The following is a 23,876-nucleotide window of genomic DNA, read 5'->3' as shown; positions in this document are numbered from 1 at the left end:
AGCTCAGGCTGTGATGAGGTGCCAGCTCTCTGACCGCTTGGACCCACCCTGCCAGCTCCGAGTCCCTGCGGGGACCCGGAAGTGGGGGCGAGCTGCTGTTCTCGGGACCGAGGGGCCCACACGCAGAGCACAGCCACTGAGTCCCGGCTGGGGCGGGGGAGTCTGTGGGGCCCCCAGAGTAAGACCCCCACCCAGGTCCCCCACAAGGGCCCAGGGAAGGGCTGGGACTTCTTTGGGCTCTGGGCCTGTGGCAGGGGGGCCACTGCACCTTCCTCTCCGGCTGCCTCCCTGATCACAGCGTTCTGCGGCCTTGGCTCTGAGCAGGCAGGGGCTGGGCTGACGGGGCGTCCCCTGAGCCCCACTTCCTGCACTCTCACCTGCAGCTGAGGCAGATCTGGGTGCCCTGAATTCAGGTCCCCACACCCCCCACGTGAACCCGTCCTCTCATCAGCACCGTTTGGCCGACTTTGCAAGTCGAATGCTTCATTGTGGTGTCTCTAGCTTGTGGGCTGAGCTGGAGGCCGGCTGAGAAATGGGACGGCTCGGGAAAGACAGCTGCCTTTCACGGGGGCCTGGGGACCCCAGAGGCTGTGGGATGGGCAGACCCTTCAGATGCATCCTTCCAGGTGCGCCCGGTCACCTCCCTCTGCCCTCAGCCGCACCCTGCCCAACCCAGCACCCCTCACTGGGCTCCCTGGGGAGACCCTGCTCCACCCTCACCGGCTACAGGTGACAGGTGAGCCCGGGCCCCAGCCAGGCTGCAGGAGACAGACCCTCCATGACCAGGCAGGCGGCAGGTCGCATAGCTGGCAGAGGCCTAGGCCCCCGCGTGGCACTGTTTGTCCTGGGAGCTCCGCTCTGCCTCAGGCTGCCCCGTGGTCCCAAGAAGGCGGTGCTGCTCAGGCATCGTGGTTGCTCCCACCCCCCCTCTCCAGACCAAGGAAGGCCTTCTGGTGGGGGCAAGAGGCAGCCCAGGCCCAATGCTGGCTCATCACAGGCAGGAGGCTGGGTCCCCCCCGGCCACCGAGGGTTGGATTGAGTTCAGACCTAACACGGCTAGGGCTCCGACCGCAGGCAGATGAGGGCTCAGACTCTGGGGCTGGTGGGTGCAGTCAGGGCCGGCTTCCAGGAGGAGGTAGTCTCTGATCTGGGTCTTGGAGCATCGGTAAGACTCATGGGGTGGAGACCGCTGTGAGCCGGACACTGCATTGACTGCCCGGGAGGCGAGGACATAGCGGCTCCTGGAGACATCGTTGTGGGGACGGCGGGTGCCAGGCGCCCCCTCACTTCCCGTATTTCTCACCTGGGCTCACGTCCTATTTCTGGAGCGCAGCACTGGGTGCTTCTGTGTGGTGGTGTTAATTGGGGTTGGTTTTCACAGACTGCGCCTAATGGGCAGGAGACCCGCAAACGTCATTGGACCCAGTTCACCTGTGTGGGGAGATCGGGGTAGGGACCATCTCACCCCTTGGGTGTGTCTGTCCCCAGCAGACAAGGTGGATGCCCGGCTGGGTCCCCTGAACAGCCTGGACCCAGCAGTGGGCATGAGGGTGGGCAAGGCAGCAGCCCCGGCCCGGCCTGGGTTGTCAGGCTGGGAGTCAGGCTTGGCCCAGGACGTGGCCTTGGGGCCTGTTTGTGCCCCTGCCGTTCTGGGGGTCTGGGGCTGGAGGGCCGTGTGTGTCCTGGTGACGCTGACCTGGTGACAGAAGAGCCTTGGGCCCCCTCCCTAGCCCCGGCGGTGAGGCCTGTTTAGGGAAGAGTGGAGAGTGTGTGTGGATGGCGAGCAGGTGGACGGGTCTGTGAAGGGGCCCTCAGCCCTGCCCGGACTGCCGGCAGAGGGGAGACAGGACAGGGACCCTGGGGTGGGAGGGGCGGGAGTCAGGAACGGGGCTGGGTGAGAGCCTGGAGGTGGCCAGCTGTGGCTGCAGTTGCTCCTGGGGGGCAGAGGGGCCCCTTGGGTGGCTCAGCCATGAAGTACACCCTTGGTTCTCAGAGGCGGCACCCCTCCACCCTGCACCGAGCTCCTGAGGCCTGGAGACCCCCCGACTCGGCATAGCAACTGCATCCTGGGAGCCCCTGGCACCCCTGCACCCACCCCACTGTTCGTCTCTGTTCCATCATTTTTCACAAATAATTGTGTGCATCATGTGGCCCCTGACCTGGGGTCGCTGGCTTCCAACCCCAGACCCTCCCGGGGGGCTGGCCTTGTTTACCCTGCCCAGCCTTCGTCAACCCCATGGTTCACATCACCGCTTCTCTGTCCCCGGTGGGCACCCCCACAGCCTGGGCCCGCATCGGAGGGGAGGGTCCGCCTCCCTGCCTGAGATGGATACTCCGTCATGGCCCACAAATCTCTGCACAGCCCTTCGTGATGACAGATCAGAGCCTCCTGCCCGCCGAGTTGTCAGCAGTGGGTTTAATTAGCGCTCCCTGCAGAGCAGGGGCTGGGGCCCCAGGCCTCTCCTGGGGGGGCAGCTGGGCTCGCCCTGGGGGGCTTCCGCAGGCCAGACCACACAGCTGGCCTCCCTTTGCCCGTCCCAGGCAGCCGAAGGGGAGGACGCCCGAAGTCCAGCCTCACCCCTGCTGGCCCCCAGCTCTCAGCCTGGGAAACGCTGGCATGAAGGACCCCAGGCCTCCCACGGGGGCTGCAGGCTGGGCGCCCGTCTGCTTCCTGTTACGCGGCCCAGGGTGCTGTTGGCTGCAGGAAGAAAGGGACGCTTGGTGGGTGCTCTGGCCACGGCCCCAGCAGCCCCGCCGTGGCTGGCACAGCCCGGGAATCCAAATGCGAGCTCTGAAGGCCCAGAAGACAGGCCTGTGGGATTGGGGGGGCATCCGCTGGGGGGACGGCTCGCAGATGGTGTGGCCGGAATGGGCCGTCCGCCCTCTGTCGGGGGCTGCAGCTGTCTCAGTGACCCAGGAGTCCCTCTGGTGCTGGCTTGGCCTGGGCCCCCCTCATAGTGGTTCCATGAGCCATAGGGACCCTTAGGTCTGGGCCTTGTGGGTGCCTTCCAGGACCTCCACGACCACCTGGCTGGGGAGGGATCAGCCTGGGGGGATCTCAAAGGGCTTCCTGGTGGAGCGGGTAATGTCAGAATTGAGTGTTGATGTGAACAGAGGGTGCTGGGAGGAGGACCCCATGGCGCTGTGTGTCTGGACACTGGGTGGGCAGTAGTCGGGGAACTACACTCCCCCAGGGTTCCAGCTTGGCCTCGTGGGGAGGGCTGTGTCTGGAATGCTGCTGTCCCCTCCCCACATGACAAGCACAGGCTGGGCCGGGCGTGCAGGGCTCCAGGGTAGCCTCAGGGCGGCGCCTGAGGGCAGAGAGGCTCTGTGGGGGTCAAGGTGGGACTAGGTTACCTTGCCTGTGGAGGGCAGCCGCCCTGCAGCACCGGGGCCCAGCTTGCCCGCCAATAAACGCTTTCTTCCCGTAAATGCACTCCTGACATGTTCTCGGTCTCCATGGACGTCGGTCCACCATCAGCTGCTGAACGTTCTGCTGCTTCTATTATTTCATAACTAATTCAAGGATTATCCTAATATTTTTTCCAATTACTGTGTGGAGCCCTGGGCACCAGATAGACTGGGGTAGGTGCTCTTGTCTGGGGACCTGGGCCAGCCCTGCAGGCTGGCGGCAGCACACGGTGGTCCCGGGGCCCTTCGGCCCCCAGAGGCCCGCAGGCAGGCCGCCCTGTCCTTCCCAGGCCCCAGGGGCCGCCCTGCCCTGACCACTCCGGGTGGGGACGGGGAGGTCTGTGAGCTGCAAGGTACCCGTGCGCCATTGCCCTGTGGCCGGCCTGCCACCCTTGGATGAGGGCCAGGAGCACCCTGGCAAACCAGCAGCCAGCCTGGGGCAGTGGACACTCAGTGCTCTTTTCGTGGCTTGAATCAGCGCCCTGTCTGGCTCCCAGTGTCCAGTGGGCTTGACCCCCGGGGACCCACTGACTGGCAGGGGTCTGGGCTGGGAGAGACACACAGGAGCTGAGCCTGCTGCCCCGGGCCCAGTGCCAGCGGTGATGTCATTGCTTCCTGGGCTGTAAATATCACCCAAACTCACAACTCCCAAATTGTCCTCCAGCCCGGGCCCCTCTCCTGAGCTCAGCCTGCACAGCCCACGCGACACCCCCGCCCAGATGTCTCCTAGGCCTTGAGAACGGGGGCTGCTCCTCCGGGCACCCCCGCCTCGGGCACAGGCTGCTCAGCACCAGGGCCGGGATCCCTGCCCACCGCTGCTTTCTGCTGGGTCCGGCTCAAACATGCCCATCCCTCTTGGGCCCCATCTGACCTGGGCCTGGCCAGACCTGTGTGCCCACCCACGAGTCTCCACTGTGCTCTCAGTGGCCAGATGGGCTTTTTTGGGAAATCAGAATGGGGACAAAGTCTGCAAGATCGCACCCCCGTCCCCAGTTCACCTGCTTCACCCTCGGAGGCCTGGCTAGCCCTGTCCCAGTTCCCTGCTCGCTGTGGCCTGGGTTTCTTTGTCCTGGGGGCCGGGAGGAGGACATGGGGCCCCCAGAAGACGGGCTGGGGCTCAGGCAGCAGCAGGAGGAGCATGTGGCCATGGAGGCCACATGGGGGGCTCCTGGCTCCCACCTGAGGGCCAGCTGGTGGGAACAGACACTGTCAGCCTTAGGAGTGCCCCAAGGGCAGACAGGTGCCTCTCAGTGAGAAGCAATGTCCACCCCATCCCAGGAGGTGTGCAAGGTGAGGAGCTCAGGTGCGCCTCCAAGCTCTGTGCAAATGGGCTTCTGCAGTTTCCTGGCTACCAGGAAGGTGGTGGGAGGACCCAGCCGAGGAGGGGAAGGGGCCGGATGGGAGACAGAGAGCCCCCCTCCACACAGCAGCCCGATTCTGCCCTGGGTCGGGGCAGGGGTGGGGGTCTGAGCCCCGAGCAGGGGCGCGGAGGGGCTGGGTGGGGGAGCAGGGGCTGGTTGCTGAGCACACCCGGTCCACTGCCCCTCCCCCACGTTCTGAAGCCCCAGCGGCGCCCACGGCCAGCTGGCTCCACGGCAACGCTAGCCGCACCCCCACCCCCCACCCTAGCCGACTGTGTGTTCCTCCCTTTTAGCCTCCCCAGGCCCCGGCCCCCACCCCCCCAACCCCAGCTGACTGTGGACTGTATGCTCCTCCCGCTTCGACTCCCCAGGCCCCGCCCCCAGGGGAGGGCGGGGTGGCCACATGGCTTCTCTAGTTCGAGTCCTTATGCCCAGGTTTTGGGAAAACGTGCATGTTGATATTTTTGCCCGTGCTGCGTGTAAGCACACGTGCGCGTGCATATGTGTGCACACGTGTGGTCCCTGCCCGGCCTGTGCGTGCACGTGTGTGCAGAATGGTGTGGGCGTGCGGAACGCAGGCCCAGCTCTGGCTCTGCCGTCAGCACCCAGGCCCAGGGGTGAGGGTGGCACACAGCCTCTGCAGGGCCTCACCGCCCAGGACTCCATCAGGGCCACCCGAGCCTACCTGCAGGGCCCTCTGGGAGCCCCCAACCCACACGGGAGCTGGTGGGGGCAGCCAAGGTGACACTGGGAGGCCGGGACTGCTAGGGACTCCGTATGAACCCAGAGCAGATGGCCCCACAAAGGCAGCCTTGTCTTGCTGGCCATGGTCTGCGCTGGAGACACCGCTGTTAGGACAGCCAGGAGGGAGGGGGCCAAGGCACACGGGGGTCGGCCTTAAGGCCAGCGTGGCTGGGAGGGGCGGCGGCTATAGCGCCCCAGATCCCTGCTGGCACAGTGCTGGGCAGAAAGAGGTCTCGCTGCCCACCCAGACCGCAGCACCTGCAGCGGACGCCCCCACCTTCCTGGGCCTCCCGGTGCTGTGAAGGGGGCGGGGTGTCACTTCCCAGCTCACCCCCCTCCCCGGCTCACAGGTCCCCCCAGCCTGAGAGGCCACAGCTTACGAAATGAGCTCTTTATTCCACATCGTCCAATATTTTTACACAAGTAAAATAAAATGCATATCTCTCTATACTGCGTTCCGGGCGGGAGGCGGCGTTCTGGAACAAACGCCCCGCCTTGCCCTGTAAACATGACGGGTGGAGTTGGGGAGGGCAGGCGGGTGGGCGGTGGGCGGCGCTGCCAGGGAGGGCGGCAGGCCGGCTGGCTGGTGGCGCGAGGGTACCCCGTATGTACACACACCCAGCTGCTGAGAGAGGCCTTGCGCTCGGGGGCCAGTCAACAGCGCCCGAGCACCGTCCACAGCACCAGCGCCAGAGCCAGGGGGACGAGGCCGCTGGCGAGGCCGGGTGGGGCGCCCGAGCCCTCCACCCCGCCGGCCCCGCCGCCCCCACTGCCCCCACCGCCCGCCTGGCCCAGACGGCAATGGCTGCGCGTGCGGTTCTTGCGGGAACAGCCTGGCCGCCGACGCGGGCCTGTGGTGGGGGACTCAGGGGGCTGGGAGCCCTCAGGCTGCACCGCGGTCAGGGGGGGCTCGGCTGAGCCCGGCAGGGTCCCGAAGGGCGAGTCGTTGATGTGCCGCGGGCCAGAGCGGTTTCCCGGAGCGCCGTCGCCGGGCGGCACTCGTCCCTTGAGAGCGTTGCCGGCCGAGGCGGGCCTCCCGGCCTCCAGCACCGAGGCCTTGTCTGCGGCGTCCGGCTGGCAGCACTTGGGCAGCCCTAGAGGCTCCTCGTCGGCAGGCCCGCCGGTCCAGACGGGAGGGGCCGGCCGCGTGGCCACGGCGCAGCCCTCCAGGTCAGTGGCGGCCAAGCGCTTGAGGTCACGGCCGGCCAGGCGCGCGGGCAGGCTGCAAAGCAGCTCTGACGAGGAGCCGCGGAACTGCTGCAGCCAGGCCCAGAGCGGGCGCGCACGGCAGTCGCACACCCAGGGGTTGTCGTTGAGCCGCAGGTACTGCAGGGAACGCAGGGGCGCCAGGGCCTCCGCGGGCAGCGCGGAGAGGTTGTTGGCAAACAGGTAGAGCGTCATGAGGCGGCCGAGGTCCCGGAAAGCGTGCGGGTGCACACGCGCCACGCGGTTCTGGTGCAGCAGGAGGCGGTCGAGGCTGTGCAGGCCGCGGAAGGCGCGCTCGGGTACACTGGGGATGCGGTTGCCGTGCAGGAAGAGGTGCGTGAGGTTGCCCAGGTCGCTGAAGGCGTCGTCGGGAAGCGCCTGCAGCCCGTTGTCCTGCAGGTAGAGGTACTGCAGGGCGGCCAGGCCGCGGAACAGGCCGGGGCCCAGTTCCCGTAGGCCGCAGCGGTCCAGGTGCAGCGTGTGCAGGCGGCCCAGGCCCCGGAACGTGGCGGGGTCCACGGACCGCAGCTGCGCGTTGTCGCTGAGGTCCAGCTGCTCCAGGAGCGCCAGGCCGGAGAAGGCGGCCGCGTCGATGTGGGCCAGCGCGTTCGAGTGCAGCCACAGGATGGTGAGGTTGCGGCAGGCGCGGAAGCCGGCAGCGGGCACGTACGCGATGCGGTTGCCGTGCAGGAAGACTCGCTGGCTGGCGGCCGGGATGTCGGCGGGCACGGCCTGCAGACCCTGCTGCGGGCAGCTGGTGGTCACCTTGGGTTCGTTGTAGCACACGCAGGCGCCTGGGCAGGGCGCCGCCACCCTCCACGCCTGCAGCCACAGCACCCAGGCCAGCAGCTGGCTTCCTGCGGGCAGAGCGGAGGGCGGTGAGTGGGCGGGGCGGGGCCAGGGTTTGCAGGAGGGTTTCCGCCCCTGTGAGTGGGCGGGGCCGCGAGAGCCGGGCTTGCAGGAGGGGCTCTGCCCCGGTGAGTGGGCGGGACCAGCGAGGGCGGGGTTTGCAGGAGGAGCTTTGCCCCGGGACCTCCAGTGCGGGGATCCTTGCTCCACCTGCCATGAGGAAGTTGCTGCACCCCAAAACCCGCCAGCGGTCTCAAGCTCCGCGGGAGATCTTGACTGCCGCCTGGGACTCAAATACATGAGCTGCCACGCCGCAGCCACCACTCGGGGTCCACGGGAAGGCCTCCTGGGATGGACATGCACACCTGTAGACGCCAGAGCACCGGTGGGCCTGCACGCAGTCCTAGCGCCAGCAGCTCACAGGCCAGGCGGGGAGAGAAGCCCCTGGCAAACACTGGTACACCAGGTGGGCCCCACTCATGCCGCGAGCCTGGGGCTACGGCTCACGTTTAGGCCTGTCTTCTTAGAGCTTCTGCAGCAGCATCAGCCACCCCAAGAAGGTCCTCACGGGCTGCAGGAAGGGTGGGGATGTGACCCAGAGCCCCTAGGGAGCATCACCACCTAGGGAGCTGGGAGCTGCAGCCCCTCGGCCTTCAGCCAGGGTCTGGTCCCACAGCCGGACCCAGGAAACTGCCCCACCAGCTCCTGGATCAGGAGCCCTGAGGGCAGGGGCAGGGGCAGGCAGGTCCAGGACTGGGGGCAGGCATGCTTCCTGGTGAACCTCTGGCCGCCTCCTCCCCTCCGCCTCATTTTCTGCTCCATCTCCTACCTGGGCAAGGAGCTTACTCCAGTCCAGCTGCGCCCAACCCTTATGCCCAGACACTCTCCCAGGGGTTCCACCCCAGCCAGAGGGATGCAGCCCCCCTCTTCCCTCCCCCATCACAGGGCCTCACCCAAGACCTGGAGTGGGTGGGAGAGCGCTCCTGGGTGCTGTCCCCAGGCTGGGCTCATGGGCAGGGCCACACGCCCACCACTGGGCTCCCTGCCTGTCACCTCACCATTAGAGCCTCTGCTTTGAATGCAGAGGTTCTTTCTGCCTCAGGAGTGAGTCTATTAAAATGTGAATCCCCCTGGGAGGGTTATGGCTTATCAGCTAACACTTGAGTTATCAGCTAACACCTTCGTTGACAGCTAACACCTGCATTGACAGCTAACACCTTCCTTGGCAGCCAGCTAAGAGCAGGTTTCTGCAGACCTGAGGCCAGCTAAGTGCTGGGGTTGGAGCCGGGAGGGAGAAAGGAGAGGACCATGGGTCAGCTTCCCCCACCCAGGACTGTGACCTTGGGCTCCCGCCCCCTCCTGGGTCCTCTCTGCCTGGGCAAGTGCTGACATCTGCCCCAAGCCCAGAGGCCCAGCAGGCTGGGCGTGTCCACTGGGGCTGGGCCGTTTGTTGGCTGCTGGGGACACGGAAGCCCCAGGCCCACCTCCTGCAAGCCCTGGATGCCCCTACCTGGGCTGGCAGCACACAGGAGGTCACCGGGTGGCATCTCAGCTGGCATCCCCTCCCTACTGTCTCCTTCCAGGCCTCCTTTGGGAGGCAAGGCCCGGTGAGGCCAGCTCTGTGGCCTCCCACTGCTGTTACCGCGGAATGTGCCTGTGCTATAAAAATGGTACTTCCTGTTCCTGAAACCTTGTGGCAGGGGACTCTCTGGGGTGGGGGCCAGGCGGGGGGGCAGGCCTTCATCAGGCCAACTCTGGACCTCACCACCACGGCTGGGCCATGCCATTGTGACCAACCCACCCCATGCCTGCCGACTGAGCTCTGTTACCCTTGCCCCCTGACCCGTGCCTCCCAGGCTGGCAGCCACGGTCCATGAAGTTGTCTGGGTTGAGGTCAGCTCACCACCAGCACTGGCCGTCTCCATGCGGGGCCTCCAGAGGACCATAGGCCACAGGCCACGTGTCTGGGTCCTGCCAGGAGGCAGGCATCAGGCATACAGACATGGCTCCCTCTCGCCCAGCCGGCAGCTTTTTGGAAACCAACTTCTGAGGGTCAGTCCCTCTGCACGGGCCCTGCTGTCAGCACAGCAGCCGGCAGTGGGCCCGCTCCTCGCCTCAGCCGCGGTAATTGGCTCTGGCCTGGCCCCCTTGGGGCTTGCCCGCTGGTCTCCATGGCAACCCCTCTGCTGAGCAAGCAGAGGGGGCATCTCTTTATGAGATAATCAAGCCCAACTTTGGGTCATGTGTTCATACTCACGGCGGAGGCCCTGGAACACGGGAGCCCCCACCAGGTAGTGGGAGGCCGCCCCTGGCCACGCCCCAGGGCCTGGACCCCACCACTCACCTAATCCCTCTCACCTTAGAAGGCATCCCCACCCCCCGTCCCTCAGCCATCCCCAGACTGTCTCCCAGCCCATCCCCTTGTCCCACAATGCTCCCCCCAACCCCCTCCTTGCTGGCCTCCGCGGTCCGGGCCTCTCAGGCCTCCAGGTCTGCCCCCATCAGACGCCCTCAGGTTGCGCCCTGCTCACCTGCCTCTCCTTTCTCTCTCCTCAATCCTGCCCCAGGCTCCAGCTGGCCACCCACTGCACCGGCCCCACTGGACCCCAGTGGGAGCTGACCTCCTGCACACAAGGTGAGAAAACCACTCTGCGCATGGGCCTCATTCACAGAAACCATGGCACGGTACACCAGGCCCCCTCAGGCCCCTGCAAGCCTCACGACCCGGGTCCCATGCCAGGCCAGCAGGCCCTCTCAGCTTCCTCCAGAGCCAAACCCTCCTGTCCCAGGGCCTCTGCAGAGAATGGCTGGGGTCTTCTCCGGTGCCCTCCCCGCAGAGGGGCACCTCCAGCTTAGGCCAGGTCTGCTCTGGAGCCGTGGTTCCAGCCCCTCGGGCCTGGGAGGTGGGGGCATGGAGACCAGATGCTGTTCAGGGTCTCTCCTCCTGGCTGCTGACAAGGCCAGGAGGCTGGGAGGTGTCAGGCCTGGTGTGGCCTCCAAGGCCATCTGCACCAAAGAGATGGCTCAGGGCTGCCAGCCTTGAGGCCCAGAGCCTCCCTGTGGTGATGGGGCGGCCGTGACACCCCCTCTGCAGGCTGTCAGGAGGGCCCACCAGTTGGTACACAAAGGCCTGAGTCGGAGTCACGTGAGAACCTGTTTTCTTTTCAGTGTGTGAGCCCACCTTCAGATTAGGAAGCTGAGGCAGTGAGCGGTTAAGCTGTGAGCTGCTGCCACTCAGAGCAGGTCCTGGGGAAACGTGGGCAAAACAAGGAGCCACAGAACGGCCAGGAGGGGCCAGAGGCACCAGCAGTCCCAGCCCAAAGGGCAGCTGGCGTGGCCGCAGCCGGAGCGGGCCAGACTTGGAGGTGTGGGCAGCTGGCCTCAGGTCCTGGAGCCTGGGGTCGGCTGTCTGTGGTGGGCTCCGGCAGCATCCGCCCAGGACCCTCTAGAGCACTGAGAACATCCCACAGGGGGTCACGTCACCAACCATGGTTACAAGGCAGAACAGGGGGCCGCAGCCAGCTCAGCCAGGCCAGAAATAGCTCAGGTGGGGGTGGCGTCCACGCGCAAGGGTCACGGCTCCCCAGCGTGGCTGCACGCGTCCCATCCCTGCCGGCTCCCCCCGCGACGGGCTCACCGCCACCCCCGACGCCCATCTGTCCCCCTCGGTCATCGCCGTTTCTCATCCTCACCGCCTACCTTCCGTCCGGCCGGCAGGCACAGACACGCTCAGCGCAGCACACGTGGCTGGGCCGTTTCGGGCCCCTTGCCTGGCTCAGGGGTGGGCGGCGGGGGTGCATGGGCTGGCCCGATCCCTAGCGGGCAAGGTGACCCACCGTGGCAGGAGGGTGCTGGACACGGGGCTGAGCGGTTCCAAACGCCAGGCCAAGCAGTGGGGGAGACAGGCCCGCTGTGGGCAGAGCCTGTGACGGGCAGACCTGGGGTGAGCGGGCCCGGCAGTCTCCAGGGGACTAACGTGTTGCCTGTTTTACAGGTGATTCGGGGGTGGTGGGTGGGGCACCCGCTCACAGCCCAGGAACTGGCAGGCGTCCCAGTCTCGGGGGTCCGGGCACTGAAAGGCCTGCCTGAACTGCAGCGAGCCAAAGCTCCCACCACGGCCTCAGCCAGCAGCCCCGCCTCAAACCCCAGATTTCCAGCCAACACGGCACCTGGGAGGCAGTTACGCAGAGGGTGACAGGGAGGGGGCCTGGCCGCATGGAACCGGGAGGCCTGGGTGCAGAGTGCACGCTGCCTGACCTGTCACCCCACCACACAGCGTCTGGGGGCTGCCGGGGCCACAGAGCCCAGCTGGCCGCAGGCAGACATCGAGGGAGGCACACTGAAGCCAACCGCCAAGTGAGGATCCAAGAGCACCCTCTGACGGGCAGGATGCGGGGTGCACGGGCTCAGGACCCCGCCCTGTCCAGGCACATGCTCTTCCATGGCGCCCACCTCCCCGGCCCTGGCCCCGGGGCCCCACAGGGCGGGGGGAAGGGGAGGCACTGATGACAGACAGAGGAAGCCTGGTCCAGCCCCAGGACCGCTCGAGTAGGCCATGCCCGACTCCCAGCAGGGACTCAGCAGGCACTTCCTCCTCCCACCACGCACACCATCAGGCCCGCAGCAAACACTGGCTGCCTAATTACCTGGGGATCTCTGTCCGCACGACTGGCTCGTCAGGGTCCTGTGCTAATGCAATGCAGTGGCCAGTGTTGGCTCGCGTCCCCAGAGGATGCTAATGAGAAACTGGCCGCTGGCCGACATGCCCCTGCCCCAGGGGGGCTCAAAGACGGGGCGTGCCCCACACCAGGGCCTGGGACCTGCTGCCACACAGCTACTTCCAGGCCCACCAGCCTGCCCTGATGCCATCCACTGCCCTCTCCTGTCCCAGACCAAATTCCGAGACTGGCAGGGCCAACAGGGCTGGCTCCCGACCTCCCCTGTCCTCCCAGGACCTTGCCTCTGTGGCCAGCTCGAAGCTGACTATTTCCGTGAAGCCCTATTGGCCGCCTTCGGCAAGGCCACTGCAGTGTGGGAGCCCATGCCCGGGGCCCACACTTTGGGCGTGCACTGTGGGCACGCACACACACACACACACCCTCTCTCGATGTGTGCTACTGGGGGCTGGGTGATCCGGACTCAGAGGCAAGCCCGCTGGATGGCCCTGGGGCTGCTGTGACGAGGTGACACGGGCAGATGTAGGAGCCCCAGGGCCGGGCCAAGGGGTCGGCTGGCCTTGGTGGCAGAAGCTGACGGGCCATCATGTCAGCGGCTCCCAAGCCCTTGGCCCTTGTTGGCATTGGTGATGAGGCCAGCGGCGGCGTCTGCAGAGCGGGACTTACTCGGCTCTGAAAAGACAACACCGGGCTCTGGAGGCCCTGGACTGCTCACCCTGGGGATCAGCCTGTCCTGGCTCTAGACCACTGTGGGCACCGCTGACCCGAGGGGAAGCTGGACTGGGAGCCTGCTTCTGCTGTCCCAGGAGGGCCAAGTCCTCCCAAATGCTCCCGACCGGGGTTGTTTGTGCCCCGACTCGGGCTTACCCTGGGCGGGGTGCTTGGGGGCTTTGAAACTGAGCGGCAGCGCTTGGGTGGGGCAGCAACCAGCAAGGGAGATGGTGGGGAGAAGCAGCAAGGCCCACGGAGCACCCCGGCTAGAGGCAAGTGGGGGGCCTGGACCCTCAGCCCGAGATGCTGCCACCGGCCAAGGCCATTGCCTTCGGGTGGCTGTGTGTCCACGGGAGGCTCCGGGGAGGCCTGCTGGCAAGGAGGCCCTGCATGCCATGGCATCTCCCCTTTCCTGACCAAGGTGCCCCACTTTTATTATTTGTCCTTAAATGGGAAGATCTGTCAGCCAGGGCCTGGATCCTGACGTTGGAGGAAGTATGTCAAACCCGACTCTCTGTCCCCTCCTCCCACCAAGTGGATGGCACGGTGCTGGTGGGCCAGCAACTGCCCCACTCTCCGTGTGACCCGGCCCTGAGCCCCAGAGGAGGAGAGACCTTCTCCCCGCCCCCCAGGCCCGGGGCAGACGGGAGGCAGCACCGAGCACTCCAGCATCGGGGCCTTAGGTTGTGCAGGGCTTTCGTGGCCAAGCTTGGCTCCCAGGGAGGACCTGTCCATCCACCCTGGCACCCTAGCTTCACATGCACCCAGCACCAGTGGGCCTCCTGGGAACACCCAAGGCACTGACACCCCTAACTCCTGGGGGCTAAGATACATGCCCCCAGTGCAGCGAGGAGATGACCGTCAACCCCACACCTCAGGCGTGGGCACAGAGCCTGATGGAGGGGCAGTGACCACGGGGAGCCAGCAGGATGCTAACTGCTGGGGCACACCAGGTGACCGGGCACAGCGTCCAAGACCCCCGCCTGCCACACCAGGTGACCAGGGCAGGCCCTGAGCCCCAAAGGACCCAGACAGCTGGGCAGGGAAGCAGCCCCTGCAGTGGGTGAGCCGCTGAGCCCCCCTCCCAGTGCAGGCTCTGGGCTCCCTGACCCCCCGAGTGCTGCCTCCTCAGCTCAGGCATCCCACTCCGCAGGCTGCCTGAGGTGGACCCCAAGGTCTGGTAGCTCTGGTCTCCGCCGTGGCCTCTGGGACAGGCAGAGTGGTTCCTGCCTGATCACCCACACTCGCCAGTCGACAGGCCCCTCTCTCAACAGAGCACCCCACCCACCTCCATGCCTCCCCAGTAAACATTACCAGAAAACCAGGTGTCTAGAAGAGGTGCCAATGCTGACAAAAGTGGAAATGATTCTAGAGGAAGCAAAAACTGTGCAGTGAGTAGATGAAAACTAGGGAAATCCAACCAGTGTCCTCACAGGGACAGAAGAGGATATAAAACAAGAACAGGGTGCTATGAAAAAAGAGCCATCAGGAAACAAGAACAATCCTGGGAGCTAAAGATAGACCTACTAAAATTACCAAAAATCAATAGAAAGTTTGGCAAACAAGGTCAAGGAAGTCTTCTAGAAAGAAGAACAACAACAAAAAAAACAGAAGAGAAAAAGATGAACACAGAGCCAGCACCTGTCTTAGGAAACTCCAGAAAGAAAAACAGAAGATAAGAGGAGAAAGTTATCCGAGAAATACTACTTGAGAACCTCCCAGAGCTGAAGACCCCCTCGGGCGAGTGCCTGGCACAACGTGGGACATTCGTGGTACGACCTCAGGCCTCAGGGTCAGGAGAGGAACCGCAACACGGCCACAGACTCACCTTGAAGTGGGCCACGCGGCTTAGACCTGCTGACATTCGAGGGCTCACAGACTGGTTCTTCACTGGGCCTTTCTTAGACAGTGGAATGTGTTTCAGCTAAAACTGGACGTGAATCCAGAAACAGGGAAACACGAACCCCAAGAAAGACTGGGTGGTGAAGGGCAGTCAGGGGCAGCTGGGAAGGGACGGCTGTGTGCCCGGCCCAGGAGGGGATGGCAAGGTGAAGGCCTGGAGGGAGATATTCCCCCCACCCTGGGGAGAAACCAGACCACCAGCAGAGTGCCTGCCGTGGAGCAGAGTAGGCCCCAGAGGGTGGCACCTGGGACAAGGGCAAAAGACAAAGTCAGCTGTAAACTCCAGGAAAAACAAAGGGCCATGCCAGAGCAAGGGGTCGCCCCCTGTGGCCATGTGGTGACGAGCATCTGTGTGACCCGGGTTAGGAAACACTGGTTATGCATTCAACTGGCAGCCTCGCTGGCGAGCGTGCTGGAGAAGGGGGACTGGGGTCGGAGCCACGGACACGTGGGGGTAACCATCTGGAAGAACGGGGCACGCAGCAGCAGCAGCTGGGTTGGAGGAGGACTGTGCACCACAGCCCCGGGACCAGCCTCCCAGGGCCCGGCGCAGGCTTTAACTTTGAGCAAGACGCGGCCGACCACAGTGCTATCTTTTTAAAAAGACTGCAGGCTTGGCAGTGAAACCTCAGAAACAGAGATAAATAAAAAGAAGAAAATAAAGTGTCTCTGCCAGAAGGTGAAGAGGAACGTGGGTTAGCGGCAGCGTCTCCAAGGTGCGGGGCGGGGGAGAAACTGGGACTGACGCTCCCTAAGCCTCCGCGCGGCGGGCGGCTGGCTGCTCTTCAGCTGCTGCTCGGCCAAGGGTGGCCAAGGACGCCCCCGGTCTCCAGGGAGCATCGGGCGCTTGGCTCCGAGGCCTCGGAAATCCAGGCTCTCAGAGGGATGGCTTCTAGCCTGAAGACCATCCGTGTGCTGGGCCTCTCAGAGTCCCCTGCCCTGGGTGCTCCCGGGTCACAGATCTGACCCCCTGACCCCAGACTGGGGACCCTCAGGAGCAGGGGAGCCAGGGGGAAAAACCCCCGGGGCCTCGGGGTGGGGGGTCCGCTGACCTTGGCAGAGCGCGGACAGGCCTTCCTCCTGCCTCTACGTGAGCCCCAGTCGCGTGCCTGCATCCAAACGCCTGGCGTGTGGGAGGGGTGGGTGACGTGAATAAGTAATTGCTCCTTTATTGACGAGTGATAAATTATTCCTATATGATTGTGTGATAACTCTGCCTTATTTGAAATCAATTTGGGATGGAGCTCGTTGGCGGCTTCTCACCAGTGAGGGTGGGAGCATCGGGCGCTGCTGCTCATGGAGAAGCAGGTCAAGGCGCTTCGGCCGCTGTGCCAGGCGCCCCGGGGTGGGGCCGGTAGGCTGGCCTGGTTTCCTGAGCACCCGCCCCCCGGGAGAGGTGCCCCACTGGGCCTCCGCCACCTGCCTCCCAGGCCCAGAAGTGCCTGAGGCCGAGGGGCTGGGGAGCAGCCCCGGGAGGCCCTGGGCGTTGCTGGGGACGCCCTGCAGCTGGGCACCCGGGGGCCACCTGCACATCACACCACTTGGCCCCGGTGAGGCCCTGCCTCTCACCCACCCGGCTCCCAGCCGGCTTCCCTGCCTCCGGCCCAGCCCTCCACGCTCTGCCCAGCCTGACACACATGTTTGCCTTTTCCCCCAAATTTTTCCTAATTTATTTCATGTCCTCTCTCCTTGCTCAGCCCGGGGACTCCGGCGACCTCGGCTTCTCAGACCCAGGTTTGTCGTCTGTGAGTGGGGGGGTGGAGGCTGTGAGCCCGACAGACCCCCGTGGGTGGGGGCTCTTCACCCCCCCTCCACGGTCACCTCGACAGTCTCCTCGCTTGTTTCTGCCCTGCCCCCAACCCTGGGCCGCAGGCGCGAACAGGGCGAGTCAGACATGTTTTCCGCTGGTCCATCTGGGCTCATGTGCCCACACTGGACGGGGTGGCTGCCCAGGAGGAGGTGCAGGGGAGGCTGTCCTGACAGCGGGAGCCCCTCAAGGGCCCCGCCCGGTGGTCCACCCTCCGCAGACTCGTCCCCTCAGCCGAAGAGCGCAGACAGCCAGCCCTGGCAACATGGGGACAGTGGCCCCTGCCCCCACGTCCGAGCTGTCCGCTTGGCAGGAAACAGGTCGCAGGGGTCGGATGGGGAGCCTCCCCGATTCCCAGCGCCCACCAGGCCCAGTGCTGAAGGGTGGGCTCCGGAGAGGCACTGACCCCCCCGGCCGCCCCGCCCGCCGCCCCAGGAGCAGGTGACGAGTGCGGTCCCTAGGGCCACCATCTGTCTCGGCTGTGACGGGCCCTCTCGGTGACGTTGGGGAGGGATGCAGCAGGAACGTCTCTATGGGGAGAGTTTTTCTTTTGCTGATTCTCGCACAGGAAGCCAGACGCTTGTCACACCTGTCCCTGTGTCAGCCTCTGCGTGGCAGAAACCGGGGCTGAGGCCGAGAGATGACACGTGGCCTGGATCTGGCCAGGGGCCCTGTGCCCGCCAGTGGGAGCTCGGAGCTCGCCACCCCCGCCCCCACGGCCCTGTCCGTCCAGCTCGAGCTCCCCGCACCCCTCCCTGCACCCCTCTTGGCCCCCCTACTCATCTGACCCCCCCGACCCTGCCCTCCTGAGCCAGGAGTCCCCGGTTCTGGGCCAGGATGGGGGCCCAGTGTGGCCTCATCAGGGGCCCAGTGGGGCCCAGGCCTCAGGCTCGTCACCAGCCTACCAGCTCCCACACCAGCTCCTCTGGGGACCCTCATGGGCTTTCGGGCGTCTCCCCAGGACCCGAGGGCCTGAATATGTCACAGGAATCTCAAGGTCCCTGCGGCCCTGCATGGGACACCTGCCGGGGATGCAGCTGAAAGCCAGCCGCCCTCAGGGACCTGTCGGGGGTCCCCCTGCCCCTCACGTCGTGTGAAGTGTGGGGCACAGCTCACCCTGCCAGCAGGGCTGAGGAGGGTGCTCCCCAAGTCTGGCCTCAGCTGCTAGGCCAAACCGACCATCCCAAGGGGAGGCTGCCATGCGGCAGGCGGGCAGGTGGGTGGGGGCCCGGATGGGGCATATGGGTGGGGAGACCCCACAATCTAGCCTGAGCGCCGCCCGATGTCCTCGGGGCAGGGCAGGACGTGGGGGTCTCAGGCAGCGCCATCATAGTCTCTATTCCCATAGCATGGCCCAGCGCAGGGCAGGGGGGTCCCAGCTGAGCAGAAAGGGGCCCCAAGAGCTGGGACAGTCCAGCCCCCAGTGGGGCCCTGGGCAGCAGTCTCCACTGACTCCCTTAGAAACCTGGAGTTTCTAAGGAGTGGCAGGGAGGCCCAGAGAGCGAGGGGCCTGCCGGGGCACGGCTGGCCCGGGCCAAAGCCCATGCTCCCCATGCAGTCCCCCTCGGCCCTTGAGGAGAACACTGCCCATGGGTGGGCATCCTCTGCAGACCTGTACCCTTTATTTGGGGCCACCTTGGGCACCCAGCCCGTGCCCGACAGCCACTGGCCCCAAAGACCACCGGTGCCCGGGGCCCTGGATGCTGACTCAGGGCACTCCTGAGGCCATGCCACCGTTCCTGCACCCACCCCAGCCTGTGCCCCAACACCAGCCCTGGCCTGAACTTGGAGATGTGGACGGTGGGGAGGCAGGTGTGTGAGTGCCAGATGCTGGGACTCGGGAGCTGGAGTGGAAGAGACTTTCCCGAACAAGACCCCCAGAGCAGGCCTCGTCGTTGGGGGCGGGGCTGGGGGAGGACACGGGAGAGTTCAGGGCAGGAGGGACCTGGCTGGCAGCATGTTTAGGACAGCGTCTCAGAGCCTGAAAGGAAGATGAGATGGTGGCGAGGATACGTGGGCATCTGTGGCCACAGGCCCAGGAGTGGGCCGGTCTGCAGCAGACCCCCAAGGAGGGATACAGGGGGCGGGCGGGGAGGGGTCCGGCTTGACACTGGACTTGCCCTTGGGGAAGGGTAGCGGGAGGTGGCCAGGACGCTGGGCCTTGGGCCCGGATGTAGGGGTGGAGGGATGCGTGGTACAGGGCAATGACCACCAGACAGACTGAAGCTGGGGAGCCCGAGACCCCCAGGGAGGCACGTGGAGGGAAACAGGTGCGGAGCTGCCAGGGGTGGCAGCCCAGGGGCCCGAGATCCCCCTCATGTGCACACGCCTGGCACACAGCCTGGAAGCAGCGGACATTTGTTAACCAACCCCCTGAGAGCTGCGGCCCAGACGGCACTCCATGGCAGGCCAGGCTGAGGCCTCAGAGCTGGCCCTGCCCGGCCGGCCTGGAGGCCAGCAGGTCCAGTGGCTGCAGACTGCCCACTGGCCTCAAGCCCCACCCCGCCGTGCAAGTCCTCTCTGTGTGTGCTGAGCACCTACTCTCTGCCTGGAGCAGCCACAGGACGCCATGAGCCAGCCCCCTGCCCCCACGGGCCTCACACACACCCCAGCACCCCACACACCTCCGACTCAGGGCATTTTCCCACCCATGAAGGCATCGGGCCGGGTGTTGGCCGCCGTGGGTCACGGACGAGGCCTCTGGTGACCGGGAGAGGGTGCTGCTGCCCAAGGTCACACAGCAGGCTGGTCCTGCCTGGGCTGATCCAACGGCTGCCAGACTTCAGGCCGAGGAGAATTCTGGCAGGTCCCCGAGCCTGTCCCATCTGGGCTCTGGTGGGAGGTAAATAAAGGCACCATCTCAGCAAAGTTGCAAGGGTTGGGACAGAACAGGGACACTGTGCTGGGACCAAGCAGTTGAGGGGCAATCTGAGAGGGCTCCCTGGAGGAGGTGAGGGACCCAGGGCCCTGCCATGGCCCGAGTCCCTCAGTACCCAACCCCTTTCCTCGATGGGCCCCTCACCCATCAGCTTCAGCCTCAGCCTGACATTTCCCGTGACATTTGCTGCAAAGAAATAGAGCCATAAACCCAAAGGTTAAATTTGCACATTGCCTTGCTGCCAGGAGAGCACAGTCCCTCCACCCACCAGGTGTGTGGCTGCAGGGCTTGTGTGGGATGGCCTCCCCTCCCTGGGGCCCTGGGTGGGGGCCCCAAGGTCCCCCTCCCAGCCCTTCCATTGGATCTCAGCCACTGGTTCCCAAAGCGGGCTCCTGGGCACCGCAGGCCCTGAGTGTGCTACACAGGGTGCCCGTCAGAGGGGCTCTGCCCATCCGACGCCCTGCAGTAAAGAAGCTCCGTCAGCACCTCCTACCCAGCCAGTCCCAAACCTGACCGCGAAACGCTCGTCCAGTCCCCCCAACACTCCGTGGAACCAAGATCCCCTGGAGCCTGTTCTGTGATGGCGTTGGGCCAAGGAGCACCCTCCCCCCTCGGGGGCACCAGGCGGCTGCCTGAACAAAGCTGAGTCAGCTCGGGACACCCCGCTTCCTGTCCCGGGCTCCCCTTGTCAGCATGGGCCTGGCTCCACATGCCAGGGCCCAGCTGGGGCTCGCCACGTGCCCGGTGTGAGTGCGGCCACCTGGCTCCTTCAGCTCCACCTCTGGGTTAGGGTGGGCAGGGGAGAGGCCGGCCCATGGCGCCTGGGGCACCAGGGCTGGACCAGGATGTGGCCAGCAGGCCGGACGTGAGAGGCCCTCGGAGCCCGGCTCCGGGCAGGTGGGCGGGGCTGGGCCAGGCCCCGCCTCCTCGGGGGGGGGCGGTGGCACACGGCCACACCCCCGGGCCCCTCCATGGTGTCTGCACCTGGTCTCCGTGTCCTGCTGCACAAGCGGCCGCGGTGAGAGACCAAGGCCGCTTAGGACACACGACTGAAGGCAGGTCCTCGGAAAGGGCTTCACCCTCACCCGCACACCCGGACACACAGGAGCGGGTCCCATCGTGCGCAGAGTTTAAGATACAGCGACCAAGGAAGAAACTGCAGCAGAAGACGCCCGGCCAGGCCCACAGGCTCCAGCGATGGCGGAGATGCAGGCTGTGGGTGCTGCCCGCCCTCCGGCCTGGGCGGACGCTTCCAGCTCCGTGGTCACCTGTCCTTCAAAAGCGTTCAGTCCTAGCAGCTCAAGACGGGCAAGGGCCACGGCGCTCAGCTGCCAGGCTCAGAGGGCATCTGACGCCAGGAGAGCCAGGGAGCCAGTGAGGGACCACCCAGGGGCAAAGGCGGGGCCTGGGGACCGGCCGCTGGGAGGGGAGGAGCGGGTGGGCCTGGGGGTCTGAGGTCAACACAGACGGTGCAGAGCCAAGAGCAGTCAGGAAGGCCAGGACGGGGCCGGGGGTGGGGGAGCCGCTCACACCTACCCCCGACTCCCAGAGACACTCCTAGTCTCCCCTCCGGCTCCTGAACCCCTGTGCACACACAGACTGAGGCTCTGTGGGGACTTTCTGGCTACAGGCCCAGGAGAGCAGGAAAACGGCCCCCCTGGGGGGGGCTCCCCCCTGCCTCCTGGAGCCCCAGCATGTTTCCCACAGACCCCCCCACAAGACCTCCTGCTGGTTGAGACTCCTGGCCCCACCTCTCCTCCACGACCACGCGGAGAGCCAGCCCTGACCGTGGGCCCCCAGCTGGCACTGGTCGTCATGTCAGAAAGCCAAGGCTCGGGGTTCAGCAGCCCGGCGTGGGGGACACACATGGCTACGTCCCCCTCCTGCAGCGCCCTCTCTTCCTCCTGCCCCCACCTGCCCCTCCCTTCTCCAGCTCCCCAGGGATATCCATGGGCCTTTGTTCCCCATCTTAGTGGGGAGCGTCCTGCTGGCAGTGCAAGGTTCCAGGACTTCCCTGTGTGGAACTGCAGACCAGAGCGGGGTGGTGGTGTTCTCAGTAGGCTGCAGGCAGAAGCACCGGGGCCAGCACTCCGTGGGGGCCTCACCCTTTACATGTCCCCAGCTACTCCTGAGGGAGGCCTGATCACTGACCCATGTCCCCAGTGAGGTGAACCACACACCCAAGGTCACACCATGGCCAGTGGCGGAGCTGGGACCACATCCGGGCCTGATTCTCCTTCCATTCCACACCCAGGAATTGGGGTCTGTGAGTAGCCTCCTGCCTCATGTGGGCGCTGGTTCCTCCCTCACCTCCAGTGGAGCAGGAGTGGGGAGGGTACCCACTTTACAGATAGGAAGACTGAGGCTGAGAAAAGGAGCAGCCAGTCCCCACTGCCTGCCCCATCACGGGACCCACCCCGCAGCCTATAGGGACGAGCTGCTTGTCCTCATTCTATAGACAAAGACACTGTTGGAGGGGGGCCGGGTGGTGTGGCCCCACTTCTCTGAGCCCTGGCCTGGGGTCCTGCTCACCACGGTGAGAGCGGGAAACCTACACCCTTACCTCAGTCCTCCAGCCTAGCAGCTGAGGAAGGTGACCCACCACAGAACCCCTCACCCAGAGGATTCTCGCTGTGGAGACCACCAGCCACTGGGGACAGAGCCTTCATGAGGTCACCCTGGGTCAGCTGTGGGGTGGGCACATGCTTACCCTGAGCCGGACCAAGTGGCAGACTCCGGGGTGTGCCAGGGGCTGGCCTGTGTGTCACAGCACTGAGGCACTGACCTCGAGGTGTGAAGTGGGCCTTCCCCGCCCAGGTGGGTCCCAGCCCCCATCAGCCAGCTCTGCCCCAGCCTGGGGGGAGGGGGGCAATCAGACAGCTCTTTGGCCTCAAGCCCAGGGCTGGGCACTGAACTAGCCCCCAGCACACGGTTCCCGGGGCTCTGCTACAGATCCGGGTCGGGGGAAGCCGGCCATGGCCTGCCTGGGCACACAGGGCACCTGTGCCGGGAGTGGAAGAGACAGACGCTGCTGTGCTCGCAGGAACACGCGGTCATGCGAACAGAGACACACGTGCAGACGCACATGGAGTTCAGGCCGCACAGGCTCCGCGGCTGGGCCCCGAGGCTCCCTGGACGCGGGCGGCTCCTCCAGCCCTTTCCCCCCCGCTGAGTTCCCGCTGCCCGGCCTCCTGGCCAGGACACGTGCTCCTGTGCGCCCAGCGTGCTCCCACCGAGGCGACCACAGCGCGCGTGCTATATGCACGCGTGGCCGTGGGCGTGCGGGCGGGGGCGGATGTGCACCACAGCGTGTGCGCGCGTGTACGCGGGGCAGCCTGGCACGCGTGTGCACATGCGTGTGCAAGTGTGCAGCCTTGTGGACATGAGCACGTGCACAGAAACGTGTGCAGCCTGCGGCACCACGGACACGAAGGTGGGGGAGACCAGGGGCGCACCCTCCAAGCAACGCATGCCCCACCCGCCCCCAGCCCTTCACACCAGGTAGAGGGGAAGGGTCCCGCGGGAGCCGCCAGAGAGGGGGCGCTCGAGTCGCTTCACGTCCCCTGCCGCTCCGCGCAGCCCTCAGGGGCCCTCAGGTTGCGGATGGGGGGTGCTTGCATGCACCTCTTCTCGCCCGCCCCCTAGGGGGGGACAGCTCTGGGTCAGCCCCGCCCCGCACGCCCTCTACTGTCGTCGACGCCCCCATCATCCCGCTGCGTCTGACCCCAGAAAAACCAGAGGTCCTGAGCCGAGTCCGCGGGGCGCGAGGAGGGGGGCGGCTGGACACTCCCGCCCCTGCTGGGTGCCCGCGTTTCTGCAGACCTGCTCGTTAACCCCTTCGCGGCCGGGCGCTCCGAAGCGGGACCCCACCCTTTCCGACAGCAGCCCCCAACCCTGGCCCCGCCGCCGGCCCCGTCGCCGCCGCCAACTTTCCCGGCAAGCGGCAACTTTTCCTGCCGCCGCGGGCTCCGCCCTCCCGGGGCCGGGCGGCACTGCGGTGACCCTCCGCAGCACCCGGCAGCCCGGGCGCGCCCCGCGGCTCGGGGAGGGCCGCCCGGATCCCGCGCGCGGCCGGCCCGGGCGCGGCACTCACCTCTGGCGGACGCCCTCTTCATCGTAGGGGTCGGGCGGGGCGCGTGGGAAACCGAAAGTCGCTCCGGGGCCGGCGCCCGTCCGCCCGCGGCCGGGTCCGCATCCAGGCGCCGCCGCTCCGGCCCGGCCCCGGCCCGGCCGCGGGACGAGGCTGCGCGCTCCGCCCGGTCGGCTGGGCTGCGGGCGGCGGCGCGGAGGCGAGGGCGGCGGGCCGGGAGCCGATGAATGTTTTATGGGAT

At 66.0% G+C, this 23,876-nt stretch overlaps 1 protein-coding gene across 1 annotated transcript; it reads right to left on the bottom strand.

Annotated features, from left to right (window-relative positions):
- Nucleotides 1-6,170: 6,170 nt before the first annotated feature.
- On the bottom strand, nucleotides 6,171-23,678 carry RTN4R (reticulon 4 receptor). The gene is made up of 2 exons (XM_061140794.1): nucleotides 23,639-23,678; nucleotides 6,171-7,579 (listed from the first exon to the last, which is right to left on the bottom strand). Exons 1-2 carry the CDS (start codon nucleotides 23,658-23,660, stop codon nucleotides 6,171-6,173), a joined length of 1,431 nt encoding a protein of 476 aa, XP_060996777.1. The 5' UTR covers nucleotides 23,661-23,678.
- Nucleotides 23,679-23,876: the final 198 nt, after the last annotated feature.

Source organism: Dama dama, chromosome 5 (genome assembly GCF_033118175.1).
Source record: "Dama dama isolate Ldn47 chromosome 5, ASM3311817v1, whole genome shotgun sequence".
NCBI classification, from domain to species: Eukaryota; Metazoa; Chordata; class Mammalia; order Artiodactyla; family Cervidae; genus Dama; species Dama dama.
This window is presented reverse-complemented; position numbering and strand designations above follow the sequence as displayed.